General features: G+C 40.6%; 2 protein-coding genes across 2 annotated transcripts in view; both read right to left on the reverse strand.

The window, feature by feature from the left end:
• Positions 1-4545: 4545 nt before the first annotated feature.
• On the reverse strand, positions 4546-12524 carry mRpL33 (mitochondrial ribosomal protein L33). The gene is made up of 4 exons (XM_080270494.1): positions 12459-12524; positions 10052-10151; positions 5824-5927; positions 4546-4694 (listed from the first exon to the last, which is right to left on the reverse strand). Exons 2-4 carry the CDS (start codon positions 10090-10092, stop codon positions 4642-4644), a joined length of 198 nt encoding a protein of 65 aa, XP_080126620.1. The 5' UTR covers positions 10093-10151; positions 12459-12524; the 3' UTR covers positions 4546-4641.
• Positions 12525-14886: 2362 nt separating this feature from the next.
• Positions 14887-19311, reverse strand: part of LOC145397485 (casein kinase I) — a 39974-nt gene continuing 35549 nt past the window's right edge. The window contains exon 7 of the mRNA XM_080270541.1: positions 14887-18809. The gene's annotated coding sequence lies outside the window, so the exon portion shown is untranslated. The remainder of the gene's footprint in view (positions 18810-19311) is intronic.

Raw genomic sequence — 19311 nt, forward strand, 5'->3', positions numbered from 1 at the left:
ACACAGGTACCAAGCGCTGTCACTGCCGGTTAGATAGCAACAATTAGGACATACTGCAGCGTTTCCTCGTGTAACAGTTATCCCTCATCCCCCATTTGTCAGCATGTTTATTGTATTTATTCCCGCTAGACCTTCAGCGTCAACCTTCTATAGGGTACGTGTAGCAGTTCGTCCTATATGCTGCTCGTAAAATGAATAAACATGTAATAAAGAAATAATATAAAAAAAGCAACTGTTTGTCTATAGTCCTCTCCACTTAAATGTTGCTGTAATAATATACATATATATATATATATATATATATATATATATATATATATATATATATATATATATATATATATATATAAAAAAGCAACTGTTAGTCTATACTCATCTCCACTTCAACGTTACTGATCCCACGTTTAACATACGTGGTTCTTGCAGGGTCCGTCACAACGATGAATGCTACAAAATTTACACACACACACACACACACAAAGTTTAAGCAAGGATAAAATGGAGAAGAAAAGCATGTCACCGTGGATCTAATAGCCAGGTGTCTTAATCCCGCAAGGCGGAAGGGGTGCACACAAGTCGCCGCCATACGTCACCATGTCTTGTGCCATTAGACTGCCCTTCCTCCGACTCACATCTCTTTCTCTCATATATCTTTCCACCCGATCACTCCATTTCATTCTCGGTTTCCTTTTCACCTCCCTCCATCTCACTCACCGACCCTTCTTAGTCAGTCTCTTATTCTCCTTCATATCCCCGTGACAAGACATAAAAGCCACTTGGAATATGACTCAAAGAACCGAGAGTATACGTAACAGCATGCAATAGTCATGAAGCGGTAACCAACTTTCATTTTACCTTGGCTTAAGTTTGCCAGTTCTTCCTAAACGCTAGCTGTAGAAGATTAATAGAATGCGATGCTAATAAGACAGAATGCTATGGAAAAGTGTAGATTTATTTATTTATTTATTTATTTATTTTTTTTGAGCTCCGTGAAATAAGCTGCAAAAGAACCAAAACTCGGTCAAATTAAGATGAACAAACTGTAGGATCTCGTAAAAGAGGCTGGTGTGCTGAGACACGAGGCTAATTGATGGGAATATACTGTACCAAAGGTGTGCGGTGGTGCGCAGTAACAATGTGAAGTGGTGCAACAGTAGGAAGGATGTGACAATAAGGGTGTGATGTCCTTGGATAAAGGGGGCCGCCAAGGACAAGGAAATGATGCCGAGTGATGCATCCTCGCACCTTGCAGCTGCAGGTTAATTAAAACCCTGTACAAATCTCCACATCAAATAAATCATACATGTGTGTGCATAAATAGCTGTGTTATGCTACGTCTCCTGAGCTAAACTCCTTGCTCTCTGAGCACAAGCGACAGATCTAGGGTTCCCTTCAAGACCGGGTCTAGAGCACGCAGCTAGAGGAACACGGCATAAAAACTCGGGTCAGCCAACCTTACACGTATATCATCACAAAGATATGCAATGCTGGATACAATACGATGTACGGTACAGACTAAACACACTGACAAAGACACAGAGGACCCGAGTGGAGCTACCGGTGGCTGGGCAGCTACAGGTGTTGTTGTCCAGGTGTGGAAGGGGTCCTGTCAGGCGTGCTCTCTCGCAGGAGGCACGGGACCACCGTCAGGAGCCGGGTCATCCAATGTGGGCTGCTGGGCGGCGTAGAGGGAGGCCTTCCCCTGGTGGGGCCTCAGTGGGTGTGCCGGCCCTCAGGACTGGGGCCGAACAGGGTAAGCAGGCATGCTTCCCTGCACCTGCTCCTGGGGGAGGACTGCTCGTTGGTGGGGCTGGAGAGGTCTCGTCCTGGAGTCCTGGGGACGCCCCTAGGTGACTGGGGGCTGCGACCTCTCTAGGGTCGAGAGGCTGTCAGGGGCTGTCTGCAGCGTCTCTTCCTCCAGAAGTCCGACAGCGAGAGGCAACGTAGGGGAGCAGGCTGCAGTGCATGTATCCCCAGGCTCACTATGGGGCTGCTTCAGATCCTCTCCAGCTGCAACTCCACTGGGGGGCTAACTCTGTGCGGAGAGCGAGAGGCGTGTCCCACTCTGCCTTTTGAAGGGGTGAGGCAAGCCAGGGACGTTACCCTTGAGGGGCATCACAGGGGTAGGGGACGAGGGAAGGACAGTGGCCGTTCCCTCCCTGACAGGCATAGGGGGCGCCGCCGCAGTTCCGTTGGACCCTGGGACTGCAGGTGAGAGAAGGACAATGGCCATCCTCTCCCCGATGAGTACAGTGGCCGTCGTCGCGGTTCTACCTGGGACTGTTAAGGACCAAGTCCCATCCCGATCCTGGCGAATGCTGGTCTGACACAAGAGTAGTGCGGCGGGGTGGCATACTTCCCACGGGCTCCATTGAGGGGAAGAGGGGCGTCTGGTGACGGGACGTATGCCCGTTTGGCTCGGGCCCTTTCCACGCCTCCCTGTGGTCTCCCCTTGGTGTTGGTCTTCCCGGTGCTGGTATTTCAAGTAGCATAAGAGGATCGTACATTCTGAGTGGTGGAGGCTCAGGAGTGGTGTGGTGAAAGTGAAAAACACGAGCACTCACAGAGCATATACAACCACCAGAGTTTCCAAGTCCAGAGTCTACTTAGATCACATCTGACTTTAACCTTTTGACAGTTCAAGGTCATATGTGAATAACATAGTACGAAATGAAAGGAATTTCTGTAATGGACATTATGGCCTTAGTCTCAAGCTGTATCTTGCTTCATTCATAAGAAGGGGAGCAGGATGAATCAGTGGTAAAGCGTGTGATGAGCTCGAGCTTGCGTGCCTGGGTAGCTGCCTTTGCTGGGTGGGGTAGCTCTCTCCTGTAATCCAAGCAGGGTTATATGATCTATCTAGGTCTAGGTTGGGAGAATAATCCCTCTCATTTGTAAGATATGCATAATTTAGTTATTTTCTTGTACCTTATGATCTGGACCTTGATCTTTGACCTTTTCATGCAAAATATGTTGACTTGTTCTTCTGATGGTCCCAAAACAGGTGTAGCCTTCAACTGTTAACATCAATGGGCCACACCATTCCCTCCATCACCCTCATACTTTTTTACCCTGGTCAAGCCTCACTTGCCATCCCTTCCCTCTCTAACCCTCAGCCACTCCCTTACTGACCTTCACACACTCCCTCCACTTCCACCAGCATTCCAATACATTACTAAATCCAAGTCTTATTAAAAAACTTTAGCTGGTTATATAGTGGTCATTACAGGCTAGGCCTATAAGTTGATCTGCAGTCAGTACCCTCCAACCATCTTACTACCTACCTAGATCACAATCTCCTTGAGTCCCACCACCCACACTTGGTTCCCATTCCTTACCTCTTGCTCTTGCACTTGGTTGACACTACAGCAAGATGAAATGATGATGATGATGATGATGAAACCCCTCACTGGTTTACATCAGGCTTCATACCACCAAAGCATTCATCCATGCACATAAATCTGTACAAGACAACATCTACACCCTTCAGAGTCAAGTCAGCAATGGGCACCATCCTGCACCCCACCTCCCCTCACAATCTCCACAATGCCATCTGACTTAACCTCACAAGGCCAGAACTGTAAAGTCTAGGTACCATACTACCCTATGTAGATAAATATATACTGTACAGGGTCTGAGACCCCAAAAGTCTTCCCTTACCCCGCGCCTTTGATGTTTTCTGCATTTCCACTTATCAAAATCCATGCAGAGTAGAAATGCAAGAACTGGTGATATTATGGATAAGATCAGTTATGTGGAACCAATGAAACACACAACCTTATCTGGAGTTGGACAACTTCCAACCTCTACTCTTCAAAGATCTTTCCTTGCCCTGCAGAACAACATGGTTCATTGGTCCATGCTTGGGGGATTCGCCCTCTTTTCAAACTGGAGGAGTTAGATGCAGCCTTCATTAATTCTTTCACTAAAAGAAGTCTGTCCTCAGCTGAATAATATAGTCTAGTGGTGGCAAAAATAAAAATCCAAAAACAGGCCATTGGAGGACGGGGGTAACCTGTACTGTAGAGCTCAAGGACATCTTTTTAATTTCATGTATATTCTCACCATGTTTTGACTATTTTATTCTTCTCAGGATTCACTCCCTGAACTGGAGGGGTTAGATATAGTTTTAATAAACAACTTCACTCTGAAAAGAACTTCATCAGCAAAGTATGAATAAACTAACAATTACAATACAGAAATCACAGACAGATGTGAGACTATATGGGGCTTCACTAAAGTGAAGGACAGTACCATATGAGGGTTTGCTAGAGTGAAGCAGCCTGAGTGTGAAAATCTGTAGGGAGCTAAAGTGATGCATCACATAAAGCTTCGCCAGTGAAACACAGTGCGTGTGAAAATACAAAGGCATGACAGACTGGGCAACTCCTCAAGATACTCCCTCGTTTATAGTCGACAACAATATGGACCTAAGTGACAAAAATTAAATGAATGAAACATGACAGAAATTAAAGGAACACAACACGACAAAAATTAGAAGAATGAAACAGGAGAGATCATAGGAATGAAACAAGCAAACTGAGCTATGCAACAAGTTTATTTTTTACTGTTATTTTTTTTTTATTAATTGACATAGGCCTCATTTACAATCGCATAAAAAAAGTTTATATATACAGTAACCTAGTGTATGCTTCTGAGTTTCTTCTTCTCCCGGAACACACTCTGCATGCGGACTGTGGGAGTGGACAGGAGACAGGGCAGGAGGGAAAAGACAGAAGGAGTGGGAGTGACAGTGCAGAGGAAGAGGGGGAAAGTATGCACAGAAGAGAGATAATGAAAAGAACAAGACAGACAGAGTGGGAGAGACAGACAGAAGACAAATCAGAATGAGAGGCAGAGTAATAGGCATTACAGAAAATGGGGGGAGAGAGAGAGAGACAGAGAGAGAGAGAGATTAATACTTGTAAATATCAAATACATCTGTACAGTACAAGTATATATATATATATATATATATATATATATATATATATATACATATATATATATATACATAAACTAAATTCTTGTGTCCTGAGAATAACATGGCCATCCATCATCCAATCCTACGTCGCTCCATGAGGAGCGTAGGAACCCGGGGCTAGGCAAGTTGGTCCTGGCATTTAAGGTGAAAGTGATCAGCCTCAGTCATCCCTAAGCAGCATTACGTGAGCAATAAAACCCAACCATCCCTTGGATATAAACCTACAAGAGTTCAATCCAATTGGAGCACCTTAATTACCCACTAACCCCCCAGGTGCCATAGTTTGATTACATGGTTACCACCCAGTGTAGTAAATGGTTTCCTGGTGTACAGGAAACCATTTGGCTTGTCACTCAGTGTAGAGTCACCCATAGGCAAAAAGAAGAGGAAGAAAGAAGGAAAGACAGAAGAGGGAGTGTAAAGTCACCCGTAGGCAGAAGAAAGAGGAAGGAATGAAGGAAAGAAGGGAGGAAAAGGCAGACACCCAAAGCAGAACTACATCAAGTGGGTGGATGGTGGGCACCCCCAAACTTAGAAATCAGTGAAAACTGGACAGTGGTTTGCATATTAAGTAAAATGTATTCCAAGATTTCATTCAACAGTACTATTTCCTGATGGGTTTTACTAGCAACTACATAGACAATATCACCACCACCACCACCTCCACTGCCACCACCACCACCACCTCCACTGCCACCACCACCACCACCACCACCACCACCACCATCATCGTCATCATGACTCTCCCTCCCACCTAAACACGGGATGACATTCCTTCTTACTACTGTGAATAATAAAAATAAATAAACACACAAGAGAAAAAGTAGAAGAAAACTCACTGTATGGATCATAGGCAATGAATTCCAATTTGTCAGCCAACCTGGGTCGAATCACATTGAAGGTGTAGCCACTCACAATACTCTCCATCACCACCATTATTTTCCTGGAGAGTCACAGAATACAAATTACAATCTAATGTCAACAAATAAATAACACAGAGTCAAATACATAAGAGTCCATTTGCCTCTCCTGCCTCTTTCTTTCATAGTTGTGTCCTAAAATGCTTGAATGAGATGAAGTGGACAAAAGTGCACAATCATCCACATCTATCTACCTATCAATCTATCTTGGTAAGCCAGACACCTTAATCTCGTAAGGAGTGGCCACAAACAAATCGCCTCCATGTCGCCCTGTCCACTGCCATTATGCTGTCCTCCTCCCAGCTCACACACCCCTCTCTCATATACCTCTCCACTCCATCCCTCTATCTCAACCTCAGTCCTCTCCCTCTATCTCACATACTTCTCGTTGGTCGCTCACTTTCCATCCTCCACACGGCCAAACCACCTCAATGTATTTCCCCTGACGCTTTGTATCACACCCACATGCTGGATGTTAAAATATGTCTCAGTCTACTGCATCATATCTGAATGTCTATGAAATCCAACACTGGAAACAAGGCAAGAGAGGCGAACGAGCTTTTGTACCTAACTGCAAAGTATAAACAACACCCAACAACACCCTACTGTTCATTATGTTAAGTACTGTACAGTCCTGCATGCCTTCCCTAAACTGGATAAACTGTATAGAATTAATCAGAATATATATGGATAAGGACATTCCAAAACCCAGACCACCTTGCTTTGACCTGCAGCTTGCAACATCCATTATCTAACCATACAAGTCATTTTCAAGGTATAAAGTCCTCTCAATTGTAAGTAAACCTCTGTCAATAATTTTTTCTCTACTTTTTAAAATCCCAGGTTTATGGAAGACTCATGTGCTTACCTTCTACTACTTTTTTCTTGTTTTCCAAGGAGAAGCTTGATTTAATCCCTTCAGGTCAATGATATAGTTTTTATTCCATCCTTGTTAATTTCACATGATTCTGTTCCTCTCAAAGAAAACTATTCAGACTGGGAAGGTGAGACTTGCTTTCATTAATTCCTTCAGTACTGGAGTTGAATTACATCACTAAACAAAATTACCATCTAGTAGTAGTGGGATGAAAGTGAAAATGACACCAAAGTGAAGAGATTAGACCTTAATGTCCATACCACACAAACCCACAACATCCATATGCACAGGCTGCACAATACAAAGATTATACTACCCATCACTATGGAAGTGGTTGAGAAGATTAGGAGAAATACACTGAGGTGGTTTGGACATGTGAATAGAATGGAGAATGATGACTGACTAAGAGGGTGTATGTAGGTGAGGTGGAGGGAGGGAGAGGGAGGGGTAGACCGAGGATGAGGTGGAGGGATGGAGTAGAGAGGTATATGAGGGAGGGGGGGTGAGTTGGGGGGAGGGTAGTCAAATGGGGGGTGACAGAGTGACTTGGAGGCGTTTTGTCTGCGGCCACCCTTTGCGGGATTAGGGCGTCGGGCTATAGATAGATAGATAGACTATCTTAGCCTGTTTTATTTACACGTTTCTGCTCACCCCCTTTTTATGACCCCCATCCCCCATCACATTTCTTAGAGAAATGTCATTCCTTCTACAAATTTCACTCCTCATACAATGCTGTTTCACAGGGTATACTCATCCAGTTCCATCACACCTATAACCTCTCAACAAATTATGCCAATTCCACTTTGTCCATCTCTCATTTTTTCTGTAGCTGTTCCCCACTGAACTTATACACGAAATCTACAACTTGTTCTAACCTAACCAAACCTGACAATAATCTAACCTAACTTAATCTACCTTACAAGACTCAACTTCACAACATATACTTTCTCTGTGATAACCCACCACCAATACTGTCTCTACCCATCGTGTTCACTCCTCTCCACTCACCCAAACCCAAGCATGACTTGGAGCTATCTGTTTTTACGTGAAGAGTCATAAAAGTTCTCAATTGCACTAACTACTTAATACTATACTTTAAAAAAAAAGGGGAGGGGGATTTTTAGCAGAGTCCTGAATTAGTCTACACTGATCTGAATCAATCTATTCTAACCAGAATTTACAGTGACCTGAGTTAATCTCTAAGGACCTCAGCTGAAAATGAACTCAATTAATCTCCAATGACTTGAATCAATCTACTGTACAAAGACATGGATTACTGTAATCTATACAGACCTGAATTAATCTACACTGACCTCAATTAAACTCATGATCCTTAAATGATCTGAAAGACCTTAAACTAAATATATTATGCTTTAATTCATATTTGTGTTTAACTGTCACTGCTGCTGCTGAATCCTGGTCTGTCTGGCTGAGCAGACTCACTGACCATAAGGATGCAAGTGCTTCCCTGGGACCATCCTACAGCTTGTACACTGTGCATTCAGCAACCCATTGTGGTACACAGTGCCCTGCCAAGGTTAGACTTGGGCCCATTCCCCACAGCAAGGTGCAGGGAAATATGAGGAGGTTTGGTTCCCAGATGGATGCTACAGCTGCTTAACTCCACCTACATTGCACAGTACCACCACATGTAGGCTCCTTGTCGCAGCTGTGTTTGAACATGGGTGAAATGAACTAAAATGACAAGCATAGGCCTATCTAGGCTGACCAGGGAGGATCTGAAGTTCCCTTATGTTGCCAGAATGGACCTGTAGCCGCATAACCAGACTTAAATGGACCTAAACTGATTTTTTTCCCCCCTACTGCTAAATATAACATATGAATTTCTGGGCAGATTTTGATAATATTATATAGTTCATAACTGCTTCCCTCCTTCAATCCAATGGCATGTTATTGCAGTCACTGCCAAACCGTTAGGCTACATTCAGTCTAGGAGAACAATGAGCACCCTCATAATGACAGGGTTAATGAAGGCTATACTGGTAATTAATCTCACCATTTCAAAACGTTTCGAAGGCTGAATAAAATCATCCGAATGTTTACATTATGTTTAACCCTTTAAATCTGACGACATCTTTTTGTAGTTTATTCTTTCTCTATGATGTCTTTTAGTGGTTTATTTTCTGTATGATGTCTTTTTGCGTTTATTCTTCCTATATGATGTCCATTTGTAGTTCATTCCTCCTATATGATGTCCTTTTGTAGTACAGTAATTCTTCCTGTATGATGTCCTTTTGTAGTTTATTCTTATTATATGATGTCCTTTTGTAGTTTATTCTTATTATATGATGTCCTTTTGTAGTTTATTCTTATTATATGATGTCCTTTTGTAGTTTATTCTTATTATATGATGTCCTTTTGTAGTTTATTCTTATTATATGATGTCCTTTTGTAGTTTATTCTTCCTATATGATGTCCTTTTGTAGTTTATTCTTATTATATGATGTCCTTTTGTAGTTTATTCTTCCTATATGATGTCCTTTTGTAGTTTATTCTTATTATATGATGTCCTTTTGTAGTTTATTCTTCCTATATGATGTCCTTTTGTAGTTTATTCTTCCTATATGATGTCCTTTTGTAGTTTATTCTTGCTACATTATATCCTTTTGTAGTTTATTCTTGCTTAGTGTGGATAATTATGTTCAAGATACCACCAAAGAAAGAAGGAATTAAGGAAGTGGATATTTAACTCCAAGAGAAGAAACTGAGTTTACATCTAAATCTTCCTACCCTAGCATTAGTAAAATTGTATGGAGGGTACAAGAATAAACTGTATATTAAGGAGCAAAGGGGTTAAAGACCAATGACCATGCTAGGATGACATGGAGGGATGGAGTGGACAGGAATATGAGAGAGGGGGTTGTGAGTTGTGAGCAGGGCAGTGAAATGGTGGGGGACAGGGCGATGTGGAGGTGATTTGTTTGTGGCCACCCCGTATGGGATTAAGGCATCTGGCAATAGACAGATAGACAAAACTCTCCATCACCACTAGGCATTTCAAGATGGATGTTATGAGCCAGTATGTCTTTATTCATATCCTGGGATATAGCTAAACCACACTGGCACAAGTGGTTTCCTGAGCTACATGAAACCATCTGACTTGTCACTCAGTGTAGAATCACCTGATGGTATAACTGTGCTAAACAAGTGAGTGGATGGTAGGCACCTTTACCTACCACACCAGAGGTGTCAGTATCTATAAATAAAAAATGAAATATATAACTGGACTGGTGTTAAATAAGTTCTTACTTGGCCTTGGCCTTCTTCAGCAGGATGTTTGTAAGGAACATGTTGGTGCTGACATCCACTACCAACCCGTCAGGTCACCCAGCCCAGCCACACTTATAACCTAGAGAAGATAACACCAAATGAGATATAAGGCCCACCACTGGGTACAGATAAACCCAGTGATGATACAGGATTCACTCTAGAACACATGAAAGCAGCAGATAATGTAAGATGAATACCATGTTGTCAAACCTAATCTTGTTTCCTTCATTACCACTTTCAATCCAACGATGTACTGTATTTTACATTTTATTCTTGCTACCTTTAGATTACTTTCTTCAGTCTAAGGAGAAACATAAGACTGTCAAGGGCTTAATGAAGACTGTTACTAACTCCTTCACTACAAATGGTCTCATAAAAACTTTGTAAAATTGTCTGAAAGTAACTAAACCTATTATGAAAATAAATGGTAATCATTAGGAATATTGTTAAAAATGTGCAAACTGGAGAAAAAAAGGTCAAACTGGAAAAAATCATAAACCATAAAAAAGGAGGATGGGGAGGAACCCCAACACATATTACAAAAATTTCTGGGGAAAAAAAAAAAAAAAAGGCTGTAATCTTGTTATAGTAAATTATGGATTTTTTTGCCAAAATTAAAAAGAAAAAAAAAAATCCACTATTATCACCTCTGTTTTCAGATGGGTTAGGTTTTGGTATATGTAAGCTTTACTTTATACAGCAGAAAGACCTTACCAATTCAATTCATATTCCTCAAGTTTGTTTTTTGTATTTTTCTATTTTCAGGGTGGTAAATGACCTTTCCCTGCTGAAAAATTTTATCCGATAATATCATTACAGTCCTTAAGCCATACCTATGGTTGTTTGTTTCTACTGTTAAACAAGCAATGCCCTAAGTGTAGGAATGACTGTACATTTAGGAAAGACAAGCATCAGTAACCCTGCAATGGTACTTTTTGTTAATAAAACTAAGAAACGTCATGAACGCAACTACAATATTGTGTATCACACTATCACCACACATTTTTGGAAACAGTGAAGAATGAACCATGGAAAATTGTGATCTTTATTTATTACTGGGTACAGAAAACATTTTGTCACTCAACTGTAATACAGAACGTTCAAATTTCAAGACAGACTGGCGTCAACTGGCTTTCCATGTGCTCGGAAGTTTGTGTACATTGGTTTAACAATCAGGAACAGACTGGTGGTGATGGGGTAATTTTGGATGTTGATGAAACTTGCTGATCACCGCAAATATAACAGAGGACGCCAGCTCATTCAAGCATGGCTATTTGACAGTACTGAGTGACTAACAAAGAAAAAGTTTATGGTTCCCTTGGTTGGTCCTGTCTCAAAAGAAACTGAAAAAAGAAATAAGGCTACACTTATCCCTATACTTAAGAAGTACATCAAACCTAATTCCATATTATCAGTGACAGCTGGGCTGCCTATGTACCACTCAAAGATGAGGGATACAAGCACTTCAGTGTTATTCATAGTGAGAAGTTTGTTCATCCACAAAAACCAGACGTACAAGCTCAAAACACTGAGAGACTGTGGAGAAATATAAAGGAGTGGATCAAGAAGCCTGGTATGAAGGCCTCCTTTCTTCACCAGTCCCTGGCAAAGTAGCTACCTGCTTTAAAGGCAGGTGGAAAACCAAGACATCCACTCCTATTTCAAAGAGGCTGCAAAGCTCCCTCCTCATTGGCATTGAATAAGGTACTGTGAATTATTATTCATGAAATAACAATCCTAGCATAGGTTAAATTAGGTATAGGTTAGGTTTGGTTATTATAATTAAATCCTTAGAGGGTCAGCTTCGAATGAATCACAACAACAATCAAAACAAGACAGGTTTTATGGAAAGATAACTGGGGCATCTGCTAGAAAAGTACCCCTCTAGCCACCTCTTGGTGTCCCCTTTGCTACTGGTACTGCATAAACCCTACGTTTAGTCTTCTGCACTAAAAAATTATATTTCAAAAAAAGTTGCAGCTAACCAAACGTAAGCAGTAAATTTTTACAAGTGGGCAATACACCCCCCAGGTAGTGCAATATATTTTTCTGGCAGTTTTTGATGCGACTGGAATGTTTCTGACCTTCATTTTTGTCGGAAATGCCCCTCACTGAACACAATAACTAACCAAACCAAACCCAACATACACAACCTATCTTAGGGGAGTAATAATCAATTTCCGAATGGGGTAATGGGGGTTATTTGTGATCCTTAGGGACTATACTATACGTTAATGGTGCTAAAATTCCAAAACTGCATATTGTCCACTTGTAAAATAATGCCGCGTAGGCCTACTGTAGGTCAACATCATATCTTACCAGGGTTAGGGTGCTATAGTACAATGGCTAATTTGTAACGTGCTACAAAATGAACCTTAAAAAATACCTTCACAATGCTAACACCGTCCCCGGCGGCCCGTGATTCTAGTGTTTGTTTATATGGCAACTTAGCAGATTCCGAGAGAGCGCAGCGCAATATCTAAGTGTTGATTTTAGCTTGCTGAATATGACTGTACTGGGAAATCGCTTTATTAAACTATGATTGATTTTTACGTTACAGCCTCGTTGTCCTTTTACTACTAGCTTCAGAAGATATTAGCTACGTCATTACGCTCTCTTCTCAGCCTGCACCTCCGTTGCTAATGTCATGTCTGGGAAATCATTTAACTCTTCGCTTAACTTTCGCCTTGTAAGCTGTTTGTCCTGGTACTGTCTGAAGCCACTAGGTAGCAGCAACCATATGACGCTGTCTGCTATTAAACTCCCCTCCTCCCTTACCCACTCATCAACATGCTTCACCCTGAACTAAATCGTTAATCATAGACAACCACGATTATGACTCTCCACCATCCAGACACAACTATATCATTACCTTGAGATTACAGCAATAAATCAATACCCTTGTAGACACCATACCACCACCAAAAACGTCACCACCTCTCAGTGAATGGAGTTAGGTTTTTTTTTTTTGATCGTGGTTGTTGCTGGGGATATTTACCTAATGTAAGATCAATATCTTCTCTGCTTTTTCAAGAGGCCCCACTGACGCCACAAAAAAATCCCCACTAATATAACACCACCTATGAGTGTAATATACCTCTGCATCACTGCAGACGATAGTAATGCTCAAATGCTCGGTGATGTGTGGGGACAGGTATCATGGGTGGACTATTGTGCCACGGGAATAAGCTGCTTTGTCAGCATTCAGAGTCAGCCGCAAAACTCCTCAGAGGAGTCACAATCATTATACCCATACACCATCACCACCTACATACCTCCATAACTCCAGATACAAGAGTAATCGTTGATGAGAAAGTCGTTTTCAGACCACCTGGCTGAGAAGATCAACAATACCAACAAAATAGTAGGAATAATTAGATGAACCTTTGTTCATCTGGATACTGTAATATTCAAACCCCCATACATAACCCTAGTGAGACCAATCTTAGAGTATGCCAATCAAATCTGGTGCCCACACTTGGTAAAGGACATTGAAGCGTGTAGAATGTGCAACGCAGGGCCACCAAGCTAGTTCCCTAGATTAAAGACCTGTCATATGAGGAAAGGCTCCAGCAATTGGGATTACCAACCTTAGCATATACAACATCAAGGGGAGACCAGAAACATACAATCATATCTGGCAAATATGACCAAGCATGCACTACAGGTCTGTTCCAGATGAGAGAAGGCAACTCTACCCAGTGAAATAAGAAAAAAATATTCAAGACCAGAACAAACCTGAACAGGAAGTACTCATTCTCAAAGAGTGATTTACAACTAGAACAGCCTCCCAGAATGGGTAATAGGGGCCAAGACAGTAAAAAATTTTGAAGCAAATCTAGACAGATTTTGGAAAGACCAAGAACAGAGATGTGCTTACAGGGCACAAATATCCACCACGCGAAGCCATTGTCCAAGTAGAGACGGAGCTGATGAGCTGAAGCCACAGGCATAAAAGTCTCTCCCAGAAAATTGTCTATGTGAATCTATGTGAATAACCACATCACTACCACTGAGGCACCACCATCACCACCCAGACACCATCACCATCACCTGGGCATCCACATCACCACCCAGATACCACCATCACCAACATCCAAGCACCACCATCACCAACACCCACACACCGCCATCACCAGTCAGATATCTCCACCATGCAGATGCCACCACCAAAGCTGAATAAAAGAATCTGGTGATAACCAAACTACTGTATATTTGCTCAACCCTCATCATTCTTTCAGTACGTTAATCTTCATTAATAGCAATTGCATTATAACAGCCAGTCCACATTACCCCTTTCAGAAAGGGCTAATACAATCCAGATTACAGTATTTAACAGTAAACATTTAACTCTACTCCTACATCCAAGCAGCGTTGAACAGTCAGACCCCTAGTGTTCACGGATTAGTTCAGTTCTTCATGGGTCAGTAATATACCATCACAAAATACTTAAAACTAGTAGAGTCTAATGGCTGACACCTGGGCGCTCTGCAAAGTTTTTAGGTATTCATAAAAATTGCTTTTCCTTGGGTGAGTGGGAGACATCAATTATCTGGATTTTTGTAATTCACAGGAAGCTTGTAACATACCTCACAAACATGGAAGGCTGACTGTACAAATATTTTAACTCCCCAGGTCACCTCTACAGTTTCAAACTGCAACGCTTGAACACATGACCATCTGATACAATACTGACTTTAGTAAGTTTCATACTTACTATCCCTACAATGGCTACTAGTAGTTTCCAATAAAAAGAAATGTTTGAGGAAGGGGAAAAAAAAAAAAAAAAACATGAAGTAAGTTATTTTCAATTTTTATTTAGTCTACACTTTCTATGCAATGCTCTACAACTCGACATGACTTGAAAGTAAACAATGAATAATGGAAATCACAGTTAAAAAAAAAGTCTGAACACCATTAACACTTCAAAATAAAGTGTTACTCTCTATATACTGTATATATATATATTTATCTATCTCCAAAATTCGACAGCCGCTACTTACTTCTTCGGGTGTCGAGGGTTCCGCTTAGCTTGTTTATACACAGTAACCGTCAATACAGGTCAACTTGGTTTTGTAGCTCTGACTTAAATATAGCTCTCCAATGTTTTTCTTTCTTTACACAAAACACTCTCACTTTATAGTTAATTTCTCATACAGTTTCAAAGTAAAAATGAAATAATTAACATACAGCACTAACACAAAAAGCATCTGACACAGCATACATTAAAAATCAACATCATCATCACTAGCACCCTTTTCAGTCAAACAAACATGATGTAAACAATCTCTCACAACTTGCACAGACAATAAAACTACTTAGCTACAACTAACTTTCCACAAGCACACCACACACACACATATTCAGAACCACAAAACCAAAATGACCTGCTTGTATGATTCACTCGCACTGTTCTTTTGAAAATATGGGTTATTAAGGGGTTCCACCTTTATTCTACTCAAAAATACAAATAAAGATAACTCTTTCATCAAAGTTCCTACATAAATATGCATGGTGCTTTCCTTTACTGTCTATGTTCTTCAATTTTTCCATAACTGTGATGAGGGAAGAAGCACATGAGTAGGACACGCATTTTTTTTTTTTCTATTTTCGTTTTTTTACTCATTCCAATGAGAAGAAAGGAGCCATCGACGAGCCTATCCTTACCCTCCTCCCATCTGGTCAGGTTGGTGGAATACACACTGGTTCATATATTACACAGCCAAATTCTCATGTCTTGTGAGGATGGCTCAGTCTGCATTACCAGTGCCTTCCTTGCCATAAGCCTCTTCATGCTTTAGTGTCTGCCTTTCTTACATCCACTTTTTGTATGGTTAGTGGTGTCATAAGGCAGCCCAAATATCTTTACTTCTCCCAAAAAACAGACAGAGCCGTCCCTGCAACACAAAAGGCTGTGCAGCACAATATGCAACCATTCTGTATACTGACCCACACACTGACCCTCTACATGGATGCACATACGCACTCACATTGAAGAAGTGGCATGGAGGGGGACGCGGGCGCTAAAGAGTGAAATTTGTGATAATAAAGCAAGATATTTCTTTTAATTCCAAACTATAAAAAATAATCTGAAGACCTATGCAGTACCATCAGCAACTTCCTAAACTGAAAATTATGGGTGGGAGTTTCCATGGCTGCCTTTATCACTAGCAATCAGGGAGAACTCCTAAGAAGCTGAAATGTTAACACTAAGTTGTGGTTCACCTCAGGGGGCAACCAGATCAATGCATGGTGACTTCTTTTGGGAACTGTTTTCAATGAACTCTTGCTTGGTTATTTTCTGTTAGTACTTTGTTTCCAATGTACTGTTACTTCATGATAACCATGCAGTTCAGTCCTCTGTTCTTATGTACTCTTATTTGGTGGTTTTCTTTCAATACTTTGTTTCCTATGTACTCTTCCTTACTCTTGGACGATCAATGAAATGAACATTAGCAGTGACACAGTCCTTCACTCTTCCGTCCATTTTGTTCCATAACATGTGGGAGTGACTGGTATGTGTGTGTCTAATGCAAGCTGTCAGTCACAAAAAATGGGGCTAATCTGACACACTGTGTGAGGAAACACATGTACAACTGTCTGACCAGCGTGAAAAAGGTACATGATACATGTGCTTCGTGTCCTATACAGTATATATATATTTGTATATATATATATATATTCGCGTATGTATAAAAAAAGGAGCAGTGATTAAAAAGTAAAACGGCATCAATATGCAGTACAGTACTTTGATGATGGAAGCTAATACCAGCTTCCCTCCTGTTTGTGAAAATCTAAGCTTTATTTGTTACAGACATGTCAGGGCAACACAGCATCTGCTTCACCCACATTTTTTTTTTTTATACTATGTATGACTGTTTTACATTTTTTTTTTCAGCTATATATTTATACATACCACAGACATACACACATACACACACACACTCATCACATTCAAGGATCCAGGCACTGTCCTACATGCACCTTGACGGGTATCACTAAAGGATGAACGATATACCATAGAGTGTGTCAGACAGTCTGCTTTTTGACATGAATAGGGTAAGATCTGTGTTAGCTAAGAAGGCAAATATTGCAAGGTAATAAGAGATTAGAGGGGAAATATTTCAAATTAATTACAGCCAAGAAGTGAAGGACTGCAATGTAATTACAGTATGTAATAGACAGTGAAGCAACAATCCTCTTATTAGTGGCTGGGGATGATGCACTCCCTCATTACACACTTTCACATGTACATCAATTCACATTAATCTCATATGAAATGAAAGATGCAGCCCCATCTCTCACTGCAGGTACAGATTAATGCAAGAAATTATGGAGGAAAAAAAAAAAGTAATATATGCAATACAATTCCATATGGAAATGTAATTTCAGAGGGGAGAAATAGTCATCGTAATAAAATTACTCAAGCCTGTCAATTCCTGACAAAAGCAAGGCTCCAACATAATATAGTTCCCCCTTTTCAACTTAAAAGGTATAAGAATTCTATTTATATTTAAAAAAAAAAAAAAAAAAAAAAAAAAAAATAGTACCATCATTTTTTTTGTGGATTTTCAACTGTTTCCACACATATATTTCATACATGTATATACTGTAATTTCTACCAAGGTTGGCCTTGTATAAGAACTCCTAAATAAACATGAAATTTGAGATATGAGAGGCCTGAGTGCAACTCTGGGCAAATTCTTCATGCAAGCTGATATTCCAAGAGTACGAGTACAAACAATGCCAAGTTAGCATACCATAACACAAAGGGTAATTTAGAGATTATGTAGCAATGAAGCAGGTGCCAGAAGTAATACAGCTACAAAAATTATTACAGAGAAATAATCTAAAAGTAAGAAAATACAGAAAGTATGGTAGGAGTGTTGAAGAAACAGCTCCAGATAAAGTGATCCAGTCCCAGTTCCTAAGAGACATAAAAAAAAAAAAAGCTCGCACACTTTTCCACCTTGCTTGCACTTTTTACTTAATACACAAAAGGAGACAACTGCCACTCTATGTACAACAGCAATTCATTATCCACCAAGCCTCAAGAAAAAACAAATCATGCAGGAATATTGTACATCACACCTTCCTGCTGCCACTGATAGAGAGGCTTGTTGTAACAGTTTCTTATCTCACAAAGGGATTTATTTTCAGTCACAAGGAATTCACTTAACAGGCCTTGCAGATTTCAGAATTCATCTGGAATAAAAAAAATAAATTAAAAAAAATAATAATAATAAATCCAGGAGTCTCTAGGTTTACTCCAGAGGAGGGATTGCAATTAATGAAATACAGATAGAATATTTTTCAAGTTCCAGTACATTGTATATCTTGCTTTCATCTCTTCACTATTGGGAGGCTGCAGGACCTAAGCCACTCATCCCTCAAATGTTGAAGACACAGCAACTGGCCACAGATTATGGCCAAACATCATACACTGAACAGACCAGGTAACGGCTAAACCCATTCTCCAAAGCTCCTGTGTTTATTTTCTTATCTTCTGCAAAAGCACCGCCGCAAGCTTGAACCCTTGCCCATAAAAGCCCCTACTATCAGCCGCCCTTACTGCTGTCTTCTGCTTCTTGCTGTCACCTCCACTTCTCTTCTGTTGGTTCAGACCGGGCCAAAACAAACTTGGATGCAGTCAGCTGGTTGCCAAAACTGGATAGTCAACTGCTAGGCTCTTCTACTGCTGTTACTGCTGTGCTGATTGTTAAGATCTATTGGCTGCCTGAAAGTAATAAAAGAAAAAAACTATGGAAACACAGGATCAAGCCAGACTGTTTCATTTCCTCACCTGATACTATTCCATTATGGGAACTCCCTGACAAGGATGGATGATCTATGCAATAATTTCTCTGGCACACCAAATTTATATAATTCTGGATATTTTGGCTTACCATAAAACATAGTACAAACATCTTTTGAACTATAAAATCATCCACAGGAATCCCTTACTATTCAACAATACATAACTATCATCTCTTTCATACCTCTGAGGTTTCTTTTTCTCATGACCTATCATGGAAATATTGTACTACCTCCCTTACAAAAATTCTTTTAAACAAGGTGGAAGCTTTCCATCTAATCAACTCCCCCCTCTTAAAGATGCCCTTCAACCTTTCTCTTTGCCACACAACTTCTTTCAAACATTTGTCACAGTGTGAATTGCAAGAACATGGCAAATCAGCTTGGCAGGTGGTACAAGAGAATTCACTGGATAGTTAAAGGCA

This window comes from Coenobita brevimanus, chromosome 41 (assembly GCF_032717465.1).
Source record: "Coenobita brevimanus isolate Jiangsu-jjx chromosome 41, ASM3271746v2, whole genome shotgun sequence".
Classification (NCBI taxonomy): domain Eukaryota; kingdom Metazoa; phylum Arthropoda; class Malacostraca; order Decapoda; family Coenobitidae; genus Coenobita; species Coenobita brevimanus.

Excerpts from the sequence above, each read along its gene's own strand:
- mRpL33 (XM_080270494.1), bottom strand. The coding sequence starts at position 10,092 with ATGTTCCTTACAAACATCCTGCTGAAGAAGGCCAAGGCCAA. Across the intron at positions 5,928-10,051 it reads CTGAAGAAGGCCAAGGCCAA|GAAAATAATGGTGGTGATGG; the intron begins GTAAGAACTTAT and ends GTGACTCTCCAG. Across the intron at positions 4,695-5,823 it reads CATTGCCTATGATCCATACA|TCCGCATGCAGAGTGTGTTC; the intron begins GTGAGTTTTCTT and ends CCACTCCCACAG.